General features: G+C 38.4%; 1 protein-coding gene across 3 annotated transcripts in view; it reads left to right on the forward strand.

Annotated features, from left to right (window-relative positions):
• The first annotated feature begins 387 nt into the window (after nucleotides 1–387).
• Nucleotides 388–19179, forward strand: part of USH1C (USH1 protein network component harmonin) — a 59050-nt gene continuing 40258 nt past the window's right edge. Inside the window, exons 1-11 of one of the 3 annotated variants that reach the window (XM_065682873.1) lie at nucleotides 388–565; nucleotides 4559–4626; nucleotides 6634–6777; nucleotides 7261–7399; nucleotides 13488–13596; nucleotides 13699–13723; nucleotides 14404–14461; nucleotides 15206–15309; nucleotides 16498–16582; nucleotides 17001–17060; nucleotides 17383–17439. In XM_065682873.1, the coding sequence (XP_065538945.1) occupies nucleotides 530–565; nucleotides 4559–4626; nucleotides 6634–6777; nucleotides 7261–7399; nucleotides 13488–13596; nucleotides 13699–13723; nucleotides 14404–14461; nucleotides 15206–15309; nucleotides 16498–16582; nucleotides 17001–17060; nucleotides 17383–17439 (885 nt within the window). In that variant the 5' untranslated portion in view covers nucleotides 388–529. The remainder of the gene's footprint in view (nucleotides 566–4558; nucleotides 4627–6633; nucleotides 6778–7260; nucleotides 7400–13487; nucleotides 13597–13698; nucleotides 13724–14403; nucleotides 14462–15205; nucleotides 15310–16497; nucleotides 16583–17000; nucleotides 17061–17382; nucleotides 17440–19179) is intronic. The other 2 variants (XM_065682874.1, XM_065682871.1) reach the window with 2 other exon arrangements.

Consider the following 19179-nt stretch of genomic DNA (forward strand, 5'->3'; position numbering starts at 1 on the left):
GCGACATGTGTATGCAGTAATACTCCGCTAGTGGGAAAGGCTGGTGGAAATCACTTTTGCAGTAATAAGTCTGATTCACCCCACTTACCTAAAAATAAAATAAATTATTTGCAGTAATGCAATTTATTGAAGCAAACTATATTTTTCCCCTCTCCCCTGCAGGTGTTTTTATGCTTTAACGTTCACATCTTCGTGCTTTTCTTGACTAGTAGGGCTAGTGACAGATCTACAAATACACAGGAGAAGTTTGGATGTGAGCCCTGTGCCCTATGAGACGCACCCGTTGCAGAAGTGAGCCTAGAAAAAAGGCCAGGCAGCATGCATGTGGAAGGGGAGCTTTCCTCTTTTCCCTGTTTCGCTGCGGTCTTAAACAGCCACAGCCTGGGGTCGCAGTGATGTTATCGTTACCCCGCGGCTGGCACTACTAACGCGGTTCGGCACGGGGGCGGCGGCGGGCGTGCCTCCCACAGCCCCGGGGCGCGGCTTAGCCTGCGCAGCCGCTCCGCGCAGCGCCCGCACCCTGCGCACCATGGAGCGGCGGGTTGCCCGTGAGTTCCGGCACAAGGTGAGAGAGGGGGGCTCACCGATACCCGCGGTGGCTTCGCTGAGCGAGCGCTTGCTGAGGATATTGCTGCTTCCCCAGGGCTGGGGTGAAGCGAGCCAAAGCGCTGGGCTGTGACACGGCTCCTTCCTCGGGGAAGGCCCGGAGGGTGCTGCCGGCACTGCCCGCAGCAGAACGCTGCCTCTGTATCGGAGTGAGCGAGGGGAAGGCAAAGGCTCGGGGAGCTTGGCGCTGCTGTGCCAACAGTGGGGAAGCGGATGGCGGCCTCTTACGAGCGGGTGGTTGTAGAACTTGAAAGGCTGGAGCAGGGAGGGAGAGAAGAGAAAGAACATTTTCCCAGTGCAAGAGCATTTTCAGGGCTTGATACAATTTATTTTAATGTCGTGTAGGAAATGTGGCACCTATCTCAGGTGCTGTAGTCCAGGCCTAGGCGGTTCAGCCGGTCCTCGGGGGACTACAGCTCCACCTTAGCGTTCACGCTTGCGATTGTTTCTGTGCAGTCATGTGCAAACACACTTGGTACATGGGGCGACTCAGTCTGCCTGGCACGTCGTTTTGTCGTTTACCCAGTTAAATAAGTGCTCAGCGGAGCTCAAAATTGCATGAGCAAAATAAGCTCAGAAAGCTCTCTTGGAGGGAAGGAGGGGGGAAATGATGTATGTGTTTATGGTTTTGCATAGCCATTTTGGGACTCTCAGACTAAAGTTTTCGGTAGTTCTGTGGGGCTTTTTTTGTTTTAGGCAGGAGACTGGTTGCTTTGTTGTTGGTTTTGGGTTTTTTTGTCATCTTGGGAATGGAGTTTCTTCGAAGTGATGTAATGTGTTTTATAGAAGTATCACCTGGTAATAAACCCACTAACTAAAGAATAGTTAGGATGATGTACAGTGGCTGCAAAAAAAGAAAAAAGACAAACCCAAACAAACTCAGCTATATGATAAACTGAAGTTCAAAAGCATTAAGGAATTGGGTAGTCCATAGTGGTGACTCCAGCCATCTAGCAGGTATTTCTGTCTTGCTACCTATTACTGTATAACTCAAGTGGGTTGTGCAACATATCTATAAAGACTCTGGTTCCTAGGGAGATGATTACCATCTTGAACTTTAAACCTTTTCCCTTTCATTGCTGCTGTAATTCAAAAATCAATCTAGTCCCACCCCTGATAACGAAAGACTTACCATCAGCACATGTTGTTGCAAATTAGTAGGATGCATATCTGAGTAAAACCTTTATCTGAATTAAAGGATACTGGAACAGGTCTTTCCTTTAAATTATTTTGTAGCATCCTGTTTCTAATGGCCTCTGTGGTAATTTTAATGTCTTGGATACTTACTTTTTCTGCGTCAAACCAGTGAAAATGCTCAGCCACAGGATCTGAGTTTCTTCAATTATTTGCCACTTTATTATTTCATTTTCTTAGTAATTTTAATCAGTTCTCCCTATCAACCAAGCAGCAATGCAAAATATTTAATATATGCAAATAAATTGGCTAGTTCTTCAATTTCTCTCAATAGGTTTTCAAACTGTTGTAGTTAAATACACCTGTGTAATATTCTTTGAAAACTGACAGGTTGGACTAGTGCTACAGTAGTGCATAACTGTAACCTGAACTTTGTCCACTCCAAAAAGTGCTTCTTTTCCCCCACAAGTTCTATTCTACTGAATAAACTTTCATAGACATGTTGCCAGATTTTTTTTCTCTTGTATGTAGGTGCAATTTCTGTGATGACTCATTTATTTCTATGGAAAGCATTGCAATTTATGTAGTGAGAAACAGAGCATAAGCAATTCTTTGTGTTCTAGGATTGTAAATTATACAACTAATGTGAAGATACCCTTAAATAATCACAGAAAGGTTGAGGTTGGAAGTGGCTTCTGGAGATCATTTGCTCCAGCTCCTCTGCTGAAGCAGGGGCATATAAAGCAGTCTGCCCAGGACTGTGTACAGATTTATTTTTATTTATATATATATTTTTTTTCTTGGATTGAAAGCTGTAAAATCATCTTTCCCATAACTCCACGGGTATTTTCTCAGGAAATAGGTACTAAAATACTTCTCTGAGCCAAGTTATGACATGTCACCACTGATGGTTTTGGGGTTGGTTGGTTGGTTGGTTGGTTTGTTGTTTGTTTTTTTTTTTTCCCTTAGCAGGCAGGGGCATGGTCTTTTAGGATTCATTAAAGTGGAGTCAGCTCTTAAAAGGTGATGATAAGCCTAGATAAAGTGTATGTCTACACTAAAACTCTGTCCCAAGGAGCTAATGAATTAGGCAAATGGTGAGAGATGCATGTGGCTACAAGGAAATGGTAACTGATGGAATAGAAGGCAGCAGGAAAAGAATGACCTCATTACAGAGATGGCCTAGGAAAATTAACCCAGCTGTAGCATTCTGAATATATAAGGAGTCACTTGGGTCATTGTTTTTGTTGGACGACAAAGAAATTGCTGGTGCAAGGCGAGAAGTGCAGGAATCAAACAGGAAGATTGAATGTTTTTTGAGAAAGAAATGGCAGAATCTAGATGTAGCCCTCCAGTTCCTGAGAGGGGGTGAGAATATGTCCATCAGCTAACGTATCAAGAGGAAAATGTACTGTTGTTACTGGTTGTTTTCTCAATGAGGAGAAGAGATGATGATTTTGTTCTTTGCTGTGTAGTGCTGATATGCTTAAACATTTGATGTTCTTCATGAGACGCCATTCATACAGTACCTTAGCTAACGCTAGGGACTGAGTTCTGTATACCAGAACAAAGCTGCTTTATATGTTGTATTTTTCCTGATGGAGAAGGGAAAAATGTGTGTTGGACTTAGTTCTACATGTACCACCTTGCCTTGAGTCTGTATACAGTATTGGTGAACCAGTCAGTTTTGATTGCAACTACTTTATTTCCTTTCAAGGCAGACTTTCTCATTTGTGTTTTGAAATTCACTGTGAATAAATTGGTTTACTCACTAATATTACTGTCAAACAGTCTTGTCCTGCATGTAGCTTTATGGCCTCTAGGTGTTTTCAAAGTGTCTTTTTCCAAAGGAGACAAGTAATAGAAAACAACCTGTATGTGAAGTCTTGCTGGCTTTAGAGACCCAGGAGGAACAAAGTGAATATGAAGCATGTATTTAGTTTAAAAAGTAATAAGAACTGCTGGAAATCTAGAAAGAAATGGCCTTTCTTTAAGTATGCAAATTGGTCCTCAGACATCACGTCACAGTAATATTAGCCTTTAGGTCAGATGTAAATTGTTTTCCTAAACATTAAGCTTGTCCAAATGTAGAACTAATGTGATGTGATGTCTCACTGAAAGTAGAATCAGCGGGGGTCTTCTTGTCACTGAATATAAATTAAACTCAACAAATGAGAATTGTTGGGATTTTTTTGTTTCATTTTATTGTAATTACCCAAGAGCAGGCATAGTAATCTGACACTGGTTTAAGTAAACGTACTAATAGTGGGGGAGGAAAGAATAACTAGCAAGTTCTGTCAGTTAGGAGCTGGAGCAAAGAGGAAGAGAAGTGCAGCAGTTTGCATAATGTTGCAAGTGAGATCCTGAAATCAGTGGTTTGGAAGACAGAGCATAGATTATATTCACCTCAGTGTGGTGGTCTTATCTGTGACAGCATGTGCTATATTAATGAATGGCCAAAAAGGTTTCTGAAAACATTTATTCAACAGTACAGTGATTATCAGGTAAGGCAAATATGATATTATTGTAATAATATTACTGCTGTGGGGAAATCTAGGATACAGAATATCAATATTTACCATGTTGTCCAATTGTTATCATACTAACTTTAGAATCTTCTTATAAATTTGAAGCTATGAGGTAATGCTATATTGCAAAACTGTGTTTATCTCTAACACCACCAAACTCCCCCCACCCCCCAAAAGTCTTTCCCTGTTGAAATATTTGCTCTATGGCTTAAGAATTTGTCAAAGTCTTTTATGTTCAACATTTGTGGCTATTTAGTCAGAGATTCACCATAATGTCCTTGGGCTTTCAGGTTAATCTACTAATTGACAATGAAGCGGAGAAGGACTACCTTTATGATGTGCTGCGGATGTACCACCAGTAAGATCTAACTTTATATATACTTGTGTAGGATTTTACTAATGCTTTTTAAATGTAAAGAGTGAATATTCGAGATTTTAAGTGTCCCGCTATATGCTACTAGATAAGTAGTTGAAGTAACAGTTTTTATCTTGTTTAATGAAGTCTTATGTGTTTACAGCATAGCCTGCAAACAGGGAAGGAGTATCTGTAATCAGCCATAGAGTTACTTTGGTTTATGACTTGGCAGTTTTGTAGAATTTGGTGGCTCTTACCGGGGAGGAAAAAAAGCACCTGGATGATAAAAACTGTTCTGAGGAAACAGGAAGAGAGCATTAATCAAATTTATTAATATTTCCAAGTAATGCTTATTTATTTGCAAAAGAGGCTTTCATTGAGTTTGCTTTTCAAAATTTTTTCTAATTATTCAGTTAAGAATTTATTTGCAACTGCTTTATCTGAAGGCTGAAAAAATTTGGTCTGGGAATCTCTTTGGCATGTTTAACAGCCCTGGCTTATTACAACATAATGTGGGGAAAAAAAAAGGTAAGGTGATAGGCATATTACCAATCCTTTTACTGAACTGATTTAAACCACGGTTGCTTAGGACCTGTATCATTGCAAATGAGATCAGCCTCTGATCCATTGTTTTTCAAAGAAGATGAGAATGTATTTTCCACTCATTGTAGACAAGTGGCTCTGATAGACATTGTTTCCATTCATATCTTAATAGCATCTCAGCTGACTGAAATGTAGATGTTTCCATCTGATGTTTGCACTGAGCTATAGTTATGGGTGTATTCAGCTGCATATCTGATTCAGTTTCACTCAGGTCTGTCTAATTGCTTCTCTATTCATAAAGCCTGTTTAGAAAGCCAGTTGATTCAGTAGCTCTTAATTATTTAAAATCTTCTTGCAGTTACAAAATTAACAATGCATATAGTAACTTTTCTTCAATTTCCAAAATTGCAATGACTTGAGCAAAACTTCCAGTGTCTCTGTGAACATATATTGATAATGCGTCACTTTTCTGGAATACATTATAAAGTATTCCAGGACAAATTATGTGCAATTGCTGTTGGAGTTAATGTTTAACGTCTGCTTCACTGTGAATAGCATTTCCAAAAGTATTTGGCCTTTAATCCCATGTAATATGCATTCCTGATCTGTATTTTCATTGCATGTGCCTCGGAAATATTTTATGACAGGAAGTGCAAATTATGAGAGAGGGAACAGCAGATAATATAGACTAAGTTTAGCTGGATGGTGTGTAGGAATAGCTCCACTGAACCCTAGGGATATGTCCCTTCTACTCTTGGAACAAAGTACATTTTCTAGACCTATAGCTATCTCAGTGCTGACAGTATCAAGGAGATTACTTTTGATAGCTCTCATAAAACAGATGTTCACAACCATTTAACTTCTGTTGATTCTTTTTAATTTTTTTCATTATTATTGGTTCATGGACCTTCAATTTTGATTTAAAAAAAAAGAAATAAAATTTAAGACTTAAACCAAGTCTGCTCAAGCTACCAAGTACTGTGATTTCTTTCCTGGATCTAAACAATTTGTTGGTCCCCTAAGTTCAGGAAAGGAAGGAGCTTTTGTAGCCTTGGTGTACTTAGAAGGATTTCCTAACTAGGGAGGAAACAAAAGCCTAGTAGGCAAGTGTATCTGACCTGGGAAGTTATTTCCAAATGGTTATGTAACTCTTTTGGGGTTTCTGAGGATGAAATGAAAGGTGTTACCTGTAAAAATGATGTGCGTGGCCTTAAAAGGTAAAGGCAATATATAGGAGATTCAAGTTATTTTGAAGCAGATAGTTTTTTTTGTTCCTCTTTGCTTACAAAAGATGTGCTTTCTCAGAGGCTGTTTTACTTTGGTTAAATCAGCATCTGTATGAATAACTTATTTAGTAGGTTGAAGGGATGTACAAATATTGAGGCCACATGTACAGCATGTTATTAAAAAATGTTTTGTGTTGGTGTGTTGATTACCTGTGCTTGTTTTCTCACTGTGTTGTTGTAGATCTATGAATCTACCAGTACTCGTGGGGGACCTGAAACTTGTGATCAATGAACCAAGCAGATTGCCTCTATTTGATGCCATCCGCCCACTTATCCCATTAAAACACCAGGTGGAATATGATCAGCTTACACCCAAAAGATCACGGTAAGAGAATGCAGAACAAGCAGGAAATACTGACTGAGTTTTCAGATAAATTCTGAGTAAAATATTAGTCACCTTTGTAGAGATGGGCAGAATTATTTTACTTTTGACATATTTGTACAGTTCTGAGCTACCTGAAATCATTTGCCAAGTAGTTTAATCTAGTAAAAGCAGGGTAAGGGAGTAAAAACCAGTGCTTTCCAGCTGAAACAATTTTTTCTCATTTTCCCTGAATTTAATAGTAAAAAAAATAATCTTACAGCTCTAACCCTCTAGAAGTAGCCAACTTCAACAGTCGCAGATGTCTTTTCTTATGAAAAATATTTGGTGGCTTTAGCTCTCACACAGCCTTCCAAACTTCAGTCTGCTTGCCTTTTTTATACATAAGTGTTATAAGAGAAAAATAATGCATAACTTTTATATAAAACATTATTGCCACAAAGTTTTACACAGCTAAATAGTTGAGTATCTTCCTTTTTTTTGCAGAAAGCTGAAAGAGGTGAGACTGGATCGTTTGCATCCTGAAGGACTTGGAATCAGTGTGAGAGGTGGAGTGGAATTTAGCTGTGGCCTCTTCATCTCCCAGTTAGTTAAAGGAGGACAGGCAGACAATGTTGGACTTCAGGTAAGAAAATGATGTTCATGCCTGCTGTGCTGCAAAAAGCCTTTTCTACAATATCAGGGAAGCGGTCAGCAAGAGTTCTTAATATTAAGAAATAGCTATTTCTAAGGTGCTCTTTGTCTCTTGTAATGAAGTTCATAAAGCGTGTAAATCAGTGTCATAGTAAATACCATTATTCCAGTGGTGAATCAGGTTATTGGAACTTTATTTCCACTATTTTAGTGATAGGTAGAGCTTTTTTCATTGGAATATGATAGTTACTTAAGATAAAATGGCTTTCTGGAGTGTTTTTACTTCATGAGTTCCAATAGTTAAAGTAAACAGATGGGAAGAAAGATCTCTAACTAGACTGTGGCAGAGTGTTTTAAGTTGCCAAAATCTGACTAAATACAGAACAGAGCATATAAATACTGACAATATTAATTCATTGTACAGATGTGGTTTGTGTAATGAAGTGTTTATTTGAACTTAATGTATAAATTATGGAGGGGTCGGTTTATGTAATGGAAGTATATAAAAGAAAGAATTTATTTTTACCATTTCTGGTATCTTTTGTACTGCACAGAATTGTGCTTTCAGTGATTAAATTTTAGATACATGAACTGTAGCAAGGTTGGTAAGAATAATTATGTATAGAAACACGTTTTTTATAAATCAGAAGTTATGCAATTTGCATTAATTTTTTTGATTTTGCTGTTTTCTGAGTGTGCCATTTCTTGTACATATGTCTTGGTGAAGAGAGAATAGAGCAGTTGCTGTGGCAAATGTCTGCATCTTTCTGTGCTTTCAAAGCTGGTAAGGTGTATTAAAGGTCTGTGTTTCTAAGTAGAAAGGCTAATATTCCTGGCTAATTTTAATTTGTTGAGTGTGAATAGTTGTTTGAAGTATCAGTGTTTAAGGATTATATTTAATACTGGTCCAAAATGTATTAGATGTTATTAGACAAAATGGCATGATTCACAATAGTGTTTAATTAAACTAGTGTGTTTCATAGATATACCTCAGTGTAACCCCACAACTCTCTTAGATGAAAAGAGAAATTCTCTGTCGACAAAGTGGTCAAAATTAGGGTTCTATGTGCAGAGACCTTCCTAAAATTTCTATTTTTGCATACATGCACGTGCTCTTTTTGAGTATTCATACCTATATGTCCCATTCAGAATCACCATGGAATTAGTCTAATCTTCTGGCAGCCTGCTCTGGACAGATGCGTGACTGACTCCCTGGATGCTTTCAGAAACTCCTTCTTGGGACAAACCCATAAATTCAGGGAATACACCTCCACATATTCTGTATTTAGTTAGAATTGAGAGGGCGGCATAGGACACTGCAAACACTGTGCTGGATGTGTTGGTAGTCTACTTTTAAGCATGGGATTTGCTAGTGGGTAACTCCAGAAAAGGGTGTTGATGCACCTTCCCAGAGTTTGCACTATAAAAGCTTGTGTACCTTGTGGTGCTACATGACACGGTGAGAATGGGAAGTGTAGACAAAAGAGTTGTTCCTGGATTGTGATCAGCTCAGTAGAGAGATTACAGCTGCATCTTTCCTCCGCTGCTAGAAAACTGAGAAAAAGACCAAGACCAGTCACTTATGGTTCTTGAAAACATCTCCTGGAAAATACCAGAAGGCATTAATGATGCTGAGAAATAAAGGACTTAATACCCAGTGTCTTAAGCCATCAAGCTTCTCTGCTTGTTTCAGACTGTTTTGACAAGTTGGATAGATAAGGAGTTATCCTCAGTTGTAAGGATGCCATTCTTTTTTTTCTTTTTTTCAGTACACAGAAAGGCTTTTCTGGCTTTCTGGGACCAGGACCGGGGTCATTGCACTACATGTTGGTGACAGTGAATTGGGTTGTAAAGGATCTTTGGGCTGGGTTGTACTGCAACTAACGAGTTTGGCAATGAAATAGGGACAATAAGGGGGAAATATGCTTGAGACTGACTATGAATTTGTTAGGGTTAGGCTATATGTATTAATATGAGCAGATGATGCTTTGCAGCTCATATAACTGTCTGACTTACGGTTTTTGATATGTGGTGTTAAAGCTCAGCCTAAAGTCCCTTCATAATAGGTGGCATTAGGCACTTTCTGAACCCGAGTGAATAACATGAGCTGACAGTCAGTCCATTGTTCTAAATTGCTGTCTCACAGTAATGCCAACTGCTTCTGAAATTTCATCCACCTGCTTTATTTAACTAAATCTCTACACATTTTTTATCCCAGAAATGCTGTCTGAGAGAAGTATAATGATCTTCTATTAGACTGTCAGTTTATGTCCTGCTGCTTTAAAAAAAAAAAAAAAAAGAAAAGAAAAATCGGATTAATTTTGCATGATTTCTCTTTTAAGTAGTTTCCAAGTTAGATTAAAACAGCTGAATGGTCATGAAGCCTCACTGAGGCATTTGTAGTTTTGACTCTTTTTTTGATTGCAGCTTCTCTAAAAGGCAAGTAAGTATTTTGTCCTTTCATGAAGAAATGTTCTTTACCTCCCCCTCACTACCTCCCTTTCTGATTTTTATGTCCATGGGGATTTTGTTGAATGCCAGGAGACAGAGATTGGTATGAATGATCAAAGTGGAAGAAGTATACAAAATCATAAATTTGAAATAGTGATGTTATGTAAAAACCCTTCAGTTTCCTGGAAGCACTAAATATTATATTTCTTATGTTAAAAGTTGCAAATAATAGGCTTTTACTTGGGTAAAGTTAAGCTTGCAGCTTTTCTTTTGGAAGTCTCTCATCTTCCTGTTTGATAGGGAAAGGGGAAATGCTATATAACAAAATAAGGTTCACTGGTTTAATCTGCTCAATCCTGCAGACTTTTATTTCTACTGCTTTTGATTCAGAAGGTTGGTATACAGTGATATGAGTACAAAAGTAGCAAAACATACCAAAAAAACCCTATGAATTACCTCAGTGTATGAACACTTTTTTTGGGTTTTTTTTTTTTTGTTACATGTCTATATGTCCCCTGTAGTTCAGCCTAGATTGTGGTATTTCTAAGGCAGAATCAGTCCTAGTCAGTCAGTAATACAAATGTCATTAGGATGAGTGAAGAATACTAGACTGTCTTTTCATGTCATTTCAGAAGCTCAGCAAAGAGAAGTATTAAAAATATCTATGTGGAAAAAGCTCATTCCCACATGGGAGGAAAAAATAAAATATGCTCTTGGCTGCATTTATAATTTTGTAACTGTGTGCCTCTTAGGGAGATGATACAATACTAAAAGATACGACTCTCTCAGTGAATGATGACATCCTCAATGCAGCACTAGTTCTGCTGATGCAGAAGCTATATGAAGAAGACTCACAAATGACATTTTGCAGTCCCAAAACAGGGATGCTTCTGAGTATTAAGACCTTGCAGTAAATAACAGTAGGTTAAGTTACCATTTTAAAAAAGCTGGGCTTGTGCAAACCCAAGCTGCATGGTCTTTTATGACCTGTATGACGCGAAAGATGCGAATAAAAGAGGGAATCTTGAGCTAAAGACAAAAAGCCCCCCCACCAACAAATATGTAAGACCAACAGAAAAGTCCAGGTAGATCAAGTGAGGTCAAGATTGTACACTTGAGGCTAAGTAGTTATACACAGACTTGTGGTATTTTTGCATGTGAGTAATCCAGAGAGAGGCCAGAGATGGGAATGGGGAAAGCTTTTTGAACATTTTATTACTGATGAACTCAAGCTTCCTTTGAAAAGCAGTCATCACTGGCTTTCCTGCAGTTTCCTAGAATAACAAGTAGAATCCTAATTAGGCCGAGTCTTTACGCACAGTGCCATAAGTCTGACTTACTTCCAAGGCATTTTGCTTCTTGGCAGTACAATTGCATTGCCAGTGCTAGTCCCAGTCCTTAAAACACATTATTTACAGTGGGTTTCCTGAAGTGCTGCGGGCAATGGAACTGCTCTAGACTAGCTGAAGATACGGTGTTTGTATTTGCAGGGGAAGGAGGACTGCAGTGACATGGTGGCCAGGCCTGTGGCGTGGATCAGCGGGGTGGATATTGTTTTGAATGTTTGGAATAAGTTTGAGTGCTCCCTCATAGTAAGAGCTGTGAGACATATGACACTAAATCTCTTTTCCTTGTCGGATTCTGCATTTTTACCACAGGTTTTATATTCAAAAGCCATCAGTACTGACTGACTTCAGCTCTTACGAAGCATCATATTAAAAACTCTTACTGGCCTGAATGGTAACAAGTCAAGCTCTTAGGAGCGCTGCAAAGCGCACGCAGGCCAGTGCCGTGGGTGAGATTTGTGGGTGTCCAGCAGGTGGAGCAGCAGACCCACCGGTTGGGGCTTGGGACCACAGTCAACTCCAGCTTCTGCGAGTGTGTTCTCTCCTGCACGACAGTCACCTACTGCGTTCTCTTTGCTTTTGTAGGCTTCTGGTGCTGTGTTGTGTCAGATAAAAATCTTTAACTGCAGTGGGGAGGAAACCGTGCTACATGAGCTATGTTAAAGCTGTGTGTACTGTTGGAGAGCATACGGCACTTCCCAGACCAAGTAGAAAAGTATGAAACATGAAGAAAATAAATGGATTTGTTTGGGGGTTTTTGTTGGTTGTTTGGGGTTTTTGTCTGCTTGGTTGTTTGGTTGGTTTTTAGCTGAACGGTTCACAGTAGGAAGGTTTGATAATACTTGCAAAAACCAAGCAGAAGGTCATGGCATGCCCAATGTCCTGACACCCAAGGTGTGTGTTAATCTGTCTCTAAGACACAGGCCATATGGAGGAATTCCTACTTACAGTTCCACTCCCTCCTCTCACATAAATGTGGTGATGGAAATTTAGGCTTTTGGTGCTGAGCTGTTCAATGCTGTAGAAGTCTCCAGCAGTGCCCATTTTTTCCCTTAAAACTGTTAACAAGGCACAAGGAAGCTAGTCCTCAGTGAGCTCAACTGTGACTTCTTGACCTTTTTTCAAGCACAGATACTCGTGTCAAGCTGGTGTGATGGAGAAAACACTGGGTACACTGTATAATTTAGTCTGTGTGGACAGTAAATCACCTGCTCAGTCTAAGACTGGTAGTATTACCGTGTGTCCTTCCAGTGACAGAAAAGTTGGAAAATTTCTATGGGAGAGAATGGAAGTATCTGGCTCAAAAAGGAAAAAAAAAAGTTTTCTCTTTTAAAAAAATTGGGTCACAGTTACCTAAGGTGGTACAGTCTTAACAAGCATGTTAAAGATTAAGATTTATTGTAATATTGTCTTTAATTCTGTAAGCAGATAGTGGGGTGTTTTTTTTCTCCACCTTAGTGGTTAGGGCCGAGTGAAGCTTCGCATCCTAGTGTGTTCATGGTGAGTCTTCTGTGCCTCCTATATTCTGGAAGAGCTAACCCTTCTGATCTTCTGCAGCTGCAATTGAAAGTGTTTCACATCTGATCTTGGTACCAGTGGCTGGTGCACCAGCAGACCCAAAGCAAGTGTATGAAAGGGAAGTTCACCTCAGATCAGAACTAGCATAACCAGAATCTTGTATCAAGTTTCACCAAACACGTTACAGTGAACCTACCCCTTCCCCTAAACTTTTTCACCAATGAAGATGTTTTAAATTTTTGATTTGTAGTATAAGGACCTTTTCAAAACTGAAGTTCTGAAGCACAGAGCCTCTCAACAAAGTAATTGTAGATTCTTTTTATTTCTTCTCTATGAGTGTGTGAATGTATTCCACCCGAATTTTGTTGTTTAGAGCTAGGTGCTTTAGCTTTTCTGACACTTCGAATCAGCTTGATGCAGATAGCAGCATGGAAAACTCAAGCCTAAACTGAAATGTGGCAGCTTGGAACTTTAGTCTTTGCAGTCATTAACTAGGGATAATACTTTCATGAAACCGGACGTATTTGTGAAGAGGCACACAAAGTTTCATTGATTAATAACAAACTCCTATTCTGTTGATGTTCATGAGAACTTCTTTGAACTATCAAGATGGCGTTTTGACTGGACACTACCTGGAATTTACAAAGTATTCGGGACTCAACATCATCAAACTTTTGCATCAAAATGATTGTCAGATTACATCATTGTTGAACAACCTTTTAATGTTAATTCACAATTTTTTTTCTTCTCCCTTTTATCTTTTAGGTTGGAGATGAGATAGTTCGTATAAATGGATATTCCATTTCATCATGCACACATGAAGAAGTTATAAATCTCATTCGTACAAAGAAAATAGTGTCCATAAAAGTAAGACGTAAGTAACAAAAGAAATCACCTGTGTCACTGAAGGCTGCTGTTAATAAATTGGTGGTGATCCGTAGAAAGTGTTACGTAACGAAGTGTTTTTCTTTTTCAGATATTGGCATGATACCTGTCAAAAGGTAATGGAATTTGATTTGAAAACAGATTAGGTGATTCATTTTCATGTTGCCTCTTCAGTACCCAAAGAACTTTTGTGTTTATCTGTATATTTGAAAATGTGTGAATGGGCATCTCTGTAGCTGATTTAAATGTCACGTCCTTTGTGATAAACAGGCAGATTTTAAGATAGTTGCCTACTTAAAGTAATCAAATTCTATTTTCTTGTTATTCGTGCATTTTACCTGGAAATTTCATTATCAGTGTACCTATCTTAACAGAGCTCCACTACTTCTCTGTGTAACTAATATTTGAGGATTTCTTCAGAACTTAGAAGATTTTCAATTTATTATCCTCTTCCAATTTCTTTGAATATTAATGATGGTAGGTGTCCCTTTTCTCAGACATTTATATAAGCTGTTCAGGTTGTTTGGATCGTTTTCACAGTCTTTCTTAGAGTTACCCAGAATTGTTTCACTTGAGGTGATTTTCTCAATTTTACGTGTGTCCAGCTTTACTAGCCTAAATAGTTGTATGCTTGTTTATTTGAACAGCTGGAAAATAAACCAGTAGTTGTGGATGGTATCCAAAGGAATTTGATAATTCTTTTGTGGCAAAATAGGAGGCCACAATCCAAAGTTGCTTCTTTAATACATGCACATTTATTTTGTCCCCAGTAATTTCAATTACTTTTCCCTTCCAGTTCAGCAGATGAACCCCTTAAATGGCAATATGTGGATCAGTTTGTGTCAGACTCTGGGGTAAGAGATGAATATGTTATTACAATATCTTCTGGGAAATGTCTGATGGTTCTGAAATGCTTTTTCCTCTGACCTTATCACAGAAGTTATGTGTTTCTGTAATGCAGTATCTTGTTACAAATGTTGTGGGAGAAACATTTGTTGTGATGTGAAATGATTCTAAGCATCATTAAGTAAGGAAAGTGCAGGATACAAATGAGATATCTTTTACTCATCAATTGGTGCTTTATTTTGGTTTGGCTTATTATCAGGCTACAGTTCTTCTGTATAAATCTTTAACAGACTGTTTGGCTTATCTTAGCTGTATTAGTGGAGGAATGGCAGGTATGAATGCAAGTGACTTCTATGGGTTGCAGAAGTGAAAAGGGAGACCACAATTATCATTCTTCAGCTTTCAGGAAGAAATTGTTTAATAGCATTATCATGTATTTTTCCAGCTCTTTTGTCAGGGAACATCTTAATTATTATTTTGTGGTATCAGTTTCCTTTAATTTTCCTTTACCCTTTTCTGAAGACAAAGTTTGACTAAACATTCTTATCCAAATGGAAAGATAAGTTCAGTCTTTCACCTCAGCCATGCAGCTCCACTGAAATGACTGTACTTGATGTTCTTCTCCAGTGGATCCTTTGAAGAATCTTATCTTGATGTTGGCAGGGTTTGATCCTGGCTTATTGAAATTCTGTAGCAGTCTTGATAAAAGTTATGCGTGAGTAACATCTGCTCCATTTTTTAACCCCCTATAGGAAGGAAAGGGCAGTGTTGCTGGTCTCGCCTCTTCTGGAGGGAGAGACAATAAAGAGAAGAAAGTCTTCATTAGCTTGATCGGTACAAAAGGCATGGGATGCAGGTTGGTACTTATTTCTTATTTAATGTCACTGGCTTGTTAAGTGAGACATCCAAGGCAGTTACTTCCATCTTTCACTAATATCATATCAAGAAAATGTACATCCACAGTGGATCAGGAAGGCAAACTGGAAAAGGAGGGCATCTGTGGCACACCTTTGTCTAATAATGTCATCATAATTGCCTGTGTTACAAGTTCTGACGTAAAACCAAAAAAAATCTTTTTAAAGTAAGAGCAGGCTGGAAGTGACATGCTACAAGTTGTCATGGAATTGGATCTTTTAAATGCTTTTACATTTCAAAATACTTTTAAATCCTACTCTGTGACATAGCAAGTTCCAGCACTGTCCACTCTCAGGTTCACTCCCTGAACTTAGACTGCTTTCTGTGACTGAAAAACCATTCACTGCTATATCCAGCTCCTAAAAGTAATGTTAAATTTGCTAGATTTTTAGAAATATGAACAAATGTTTCTCAGAGTCATGTTCTTGTAGCTAGTTATGGAGGTTTTGGGTATGAAGATACGGTAGGATTTCTTCAGTATTTAGATGGATGTAATTGACATTGTCAAGATTGAACTGCACAGCATATTTTCTAAAGCGTAAGTTTTCTTTTTATATTATTTGGAAGATGTAAAGTTGTAAAAAAAATTATTTACCAACCATGGAGGGGTGGTTCCATCACCTGCTGGATATAGTATCTACAAAAATCACTGCTGTCTTTAGGCCCAACTAAGACTGTAGCTTAAAGTTTCCAGGCTAGGTGTTGGCCTCTAGTTGAAACATCCTTCTTGTTTTCTAATAAATAATCCTGAAAAATACCATTCAGTCATACATAGAGTATACTGCAGTTCAGTGAGTAAATGTGCAAGCAATTAATATTCTTTATTGTTACATGTTTGCTTTCAAATGTCATTAGTGTCCCAGTCCCTTAGATCATATAGGTCAGTATACTGTGCTGGTTTCAACGTCTAAGACAAAACCTAGAAGCTTCTTTTCAATTTCAATTTTCTTTCAGTTTTTTTTTTTTTTCCCCAGATTTTGTTGTTTGTTTCAGAGTAGGATAATAACACAAAAATATTCTTTAACTGGAAACAAATTGTGAAAGAAAAAAGCCAATTAAGACTTCTCACTGTTATACACTATTGTGTAAATGTTATCCTAGAAATGTTTGTTTTTTTCTATTCTATCAGTATTTCCAGTGGCCCAACACAAAAACCAGGCATTTTTATCAGCAACGTTAAGCCAGGTTCTCTTTCAGCAGAAGTGGGCTTAGAGGTAAGTATGCCACCTTCCAAGGTAGGTACCACAAGGAAATCTCCTTTGGTATTTAGTACTTCAGGGGTTCTGGACCTCTGTGAAGTCACTAGCTGTGGGGTTTTTTCCCATTGGAAAGAAATACCTTGTGGTTACATTTCAAATTAAGTGAGTTTCCAAATGTTTAAGAACGTTAGAGTGCTCTCCTGGATCAGAACAATAGCCCATCAAGTGCATTATTTGGTTGCAAACAGTGGCAATAGGAAATGCTAATATAGGAGAATGTGCAAGCCTGGCTAATTTCTGGTCTGTTCCCCTTGTACTCTGTAGTACCTATAATTATTGTATTTAGAATGTTAGAAACTATATCTCTTTCTGTTTTCACTTAATGTATGTACTAATTCAGCATCTGTACCAAAATTTCAATTATCTCCTTTAGGTTGGTGATCAGATTGTTGAGGTAAATGGAGTGGACTTTTCTAATGTGGATCATAAAGAGGTAAGATCAAGTCTTCTTAGTTCCCTCAATTCATAGTTATCAACTTATTAAGCCTCTGTCTGGTTTTACTGGCAGCAAAAAATATGTTTGATACTGGACTACTTAACCAAAGATGTTGTATATGGAACATGGGTGTTTGGAGATTTGAATAACTACTACCCTGTTGTGTTCAAGTAGGTCTTCTGGAAATTCCAGCCTAGACAGCCAGCATCTTTCATCATATATATCTATACATATAAATATATATATATAAATATATATATATGTAATTATATATAGGCCTTTTATCACTTAATTCAGACTTGTTTGTTTTAATTTGCAGGCTGTCAGAGTGCTCAAAAGTAGTCGTACTTTGACTATCTCTGTGGTAGCAGGCGCTGTAAGTAGTATATTTATAAAAGCAGAACATTGGTGAAAATTGCTATGTGGGCACATAAATGTTAAAAATTGATAAGAAGTATAGCCGTATTTCTTTATAATGTCTGTACCACTAAATTCTGTCAACCAGGGCAGTGTTGAGTGGCTTTTGATTACTTTAATGATAACTATCCACAAGATTCTCAGTAAGCAGTGTAAAACAGTTTCATGACTGTGGGCCAGCGCAAAACCTTTCCCTTGACAAAGAATGGAAATTAACCTTCATTTTCTTAACAGATAGCTGCTTCTGCTGAAACAAGAAAGGTGAACTGGATTGGAGCAAATTAATTTGTTGTCCTGAATAGCTGATGTTTTAGTCTTATTCCACATTAATTCCTTGTGTAACTGTTTATCTGATTTATAGTGTATCAACACATTGAAAATTGTTCAGTTTGTCCTTCTCCACTGTTCTCTACAACAGAACTATATGCTTTTAGGGCCTAATCTAAAGTCAGCTAAAATAAATTAAGTCTTCCTACTGACTTGTGTGACTTTGAATGTTATAATGTTTTTACTGCTTTAATCCTTCTTAGACTAAAAAGTATAGTTATATACAAGATGGTACTGAAGTTCCATAGACTAATTGAAGATGGTATTTTCTAATTGACTTGCAATTGAATTAAATAGGAAAAACAAGGTTAAGAAATCACCTAAGCTACCTCTAAGTGCTGATGTATACTGTGCAGCTATATTAAGGAATTAGTGGTTTAAGTAAACTACTCTTAGAGTAACAAAAGATGCAGTTGTCTAAAGGTATTGTCAATTGTTATTTAAACAAATGCTCCAGACTAGTTGATTCAGCTTCTGGAATTCAAAATCCTAAGGACTTAATTTCAACTCCTGGATAAATTATTAGCTGTTAGAAAAAATAAGGTTTATGCAGGCATGTACCACTATGGTTGCATCCTTAAAATGAGTAATCTTTTGCTCTACCCTACTTCACCTTGCTTGTCTCTCCTCAGTATGCATTCAGTACTCAGTAGGGTGCATTAGAAAGGGAGTGGTTAGTAGGTCAAGAGAGGTTCTCCTCCCCCTCTACTCAGCCTTGGTGAGGCCGCATCTGGAATATTGCGTCCAGTTCTGGGCCCCTCTGTTCAAGAAGGACAGGGAATTGCTTGAAGGAGTCCAGCGCAGAGCCACAAAGATGATTAGGGGAGTGGAACATCTCCCTTATGAGGAGAGGCTGAGGGAGCTGGGTCTCTTTAGCTTGCAAAAGAGGAGACTGAGGGGTGACCTCATCAATGTTTACAAATATGTAAAGGGTAGGTGTCAGGATGATGGAGCTAGGCTTTTTTCAGTGATATCCAGTGATAGGACAAGGGGCAATGGGTGTAAACTGGAGCATAGGAAGTTCCACGTTAACATCAGGAAGAACTTCTTTACTGTAAGAGTGACAGAGCACTGGAACAGGTTGCCCAGGGGGGTTGTGGAGTCTCCTACACTGGAGATATTCAAGGCCCGCCTGGACAAGTTCCTGTGTGATGTACTGTAGGTTACCCTGCTCTTGCAGGGGGGTTGGACTAGATGATCTTTTGAGGTCCCTTCCAACCCTTGGGATTCTGTGATTCTGTGATTCTGTGATATGTCTTAGTACTGAGGACGAGTTTGCCAAAGGAAACAGCTACTCTACTCCTTTTTTTTTGGTCAGCAAAGACTGTGGTGCAAAGGCATTCTTCACTGCCTTTTTTTGTTCGAGCTGTCT

The sequence above is a fragment of the Lathamus discolor genome, chromosome 6, assembly GCF_037157495.1.
Source record: "Lathamus discolor isolate bLatDis1 chromosome 6, bLatDis1.hap1, whole genome shotgun sequence".
Classification (NCBI taxonomy): Eukaryota; Metazoa; Chordata; class Aves; order Psittaciformes; family Psittacidae; genus Lathamus; species Lathamus discolor.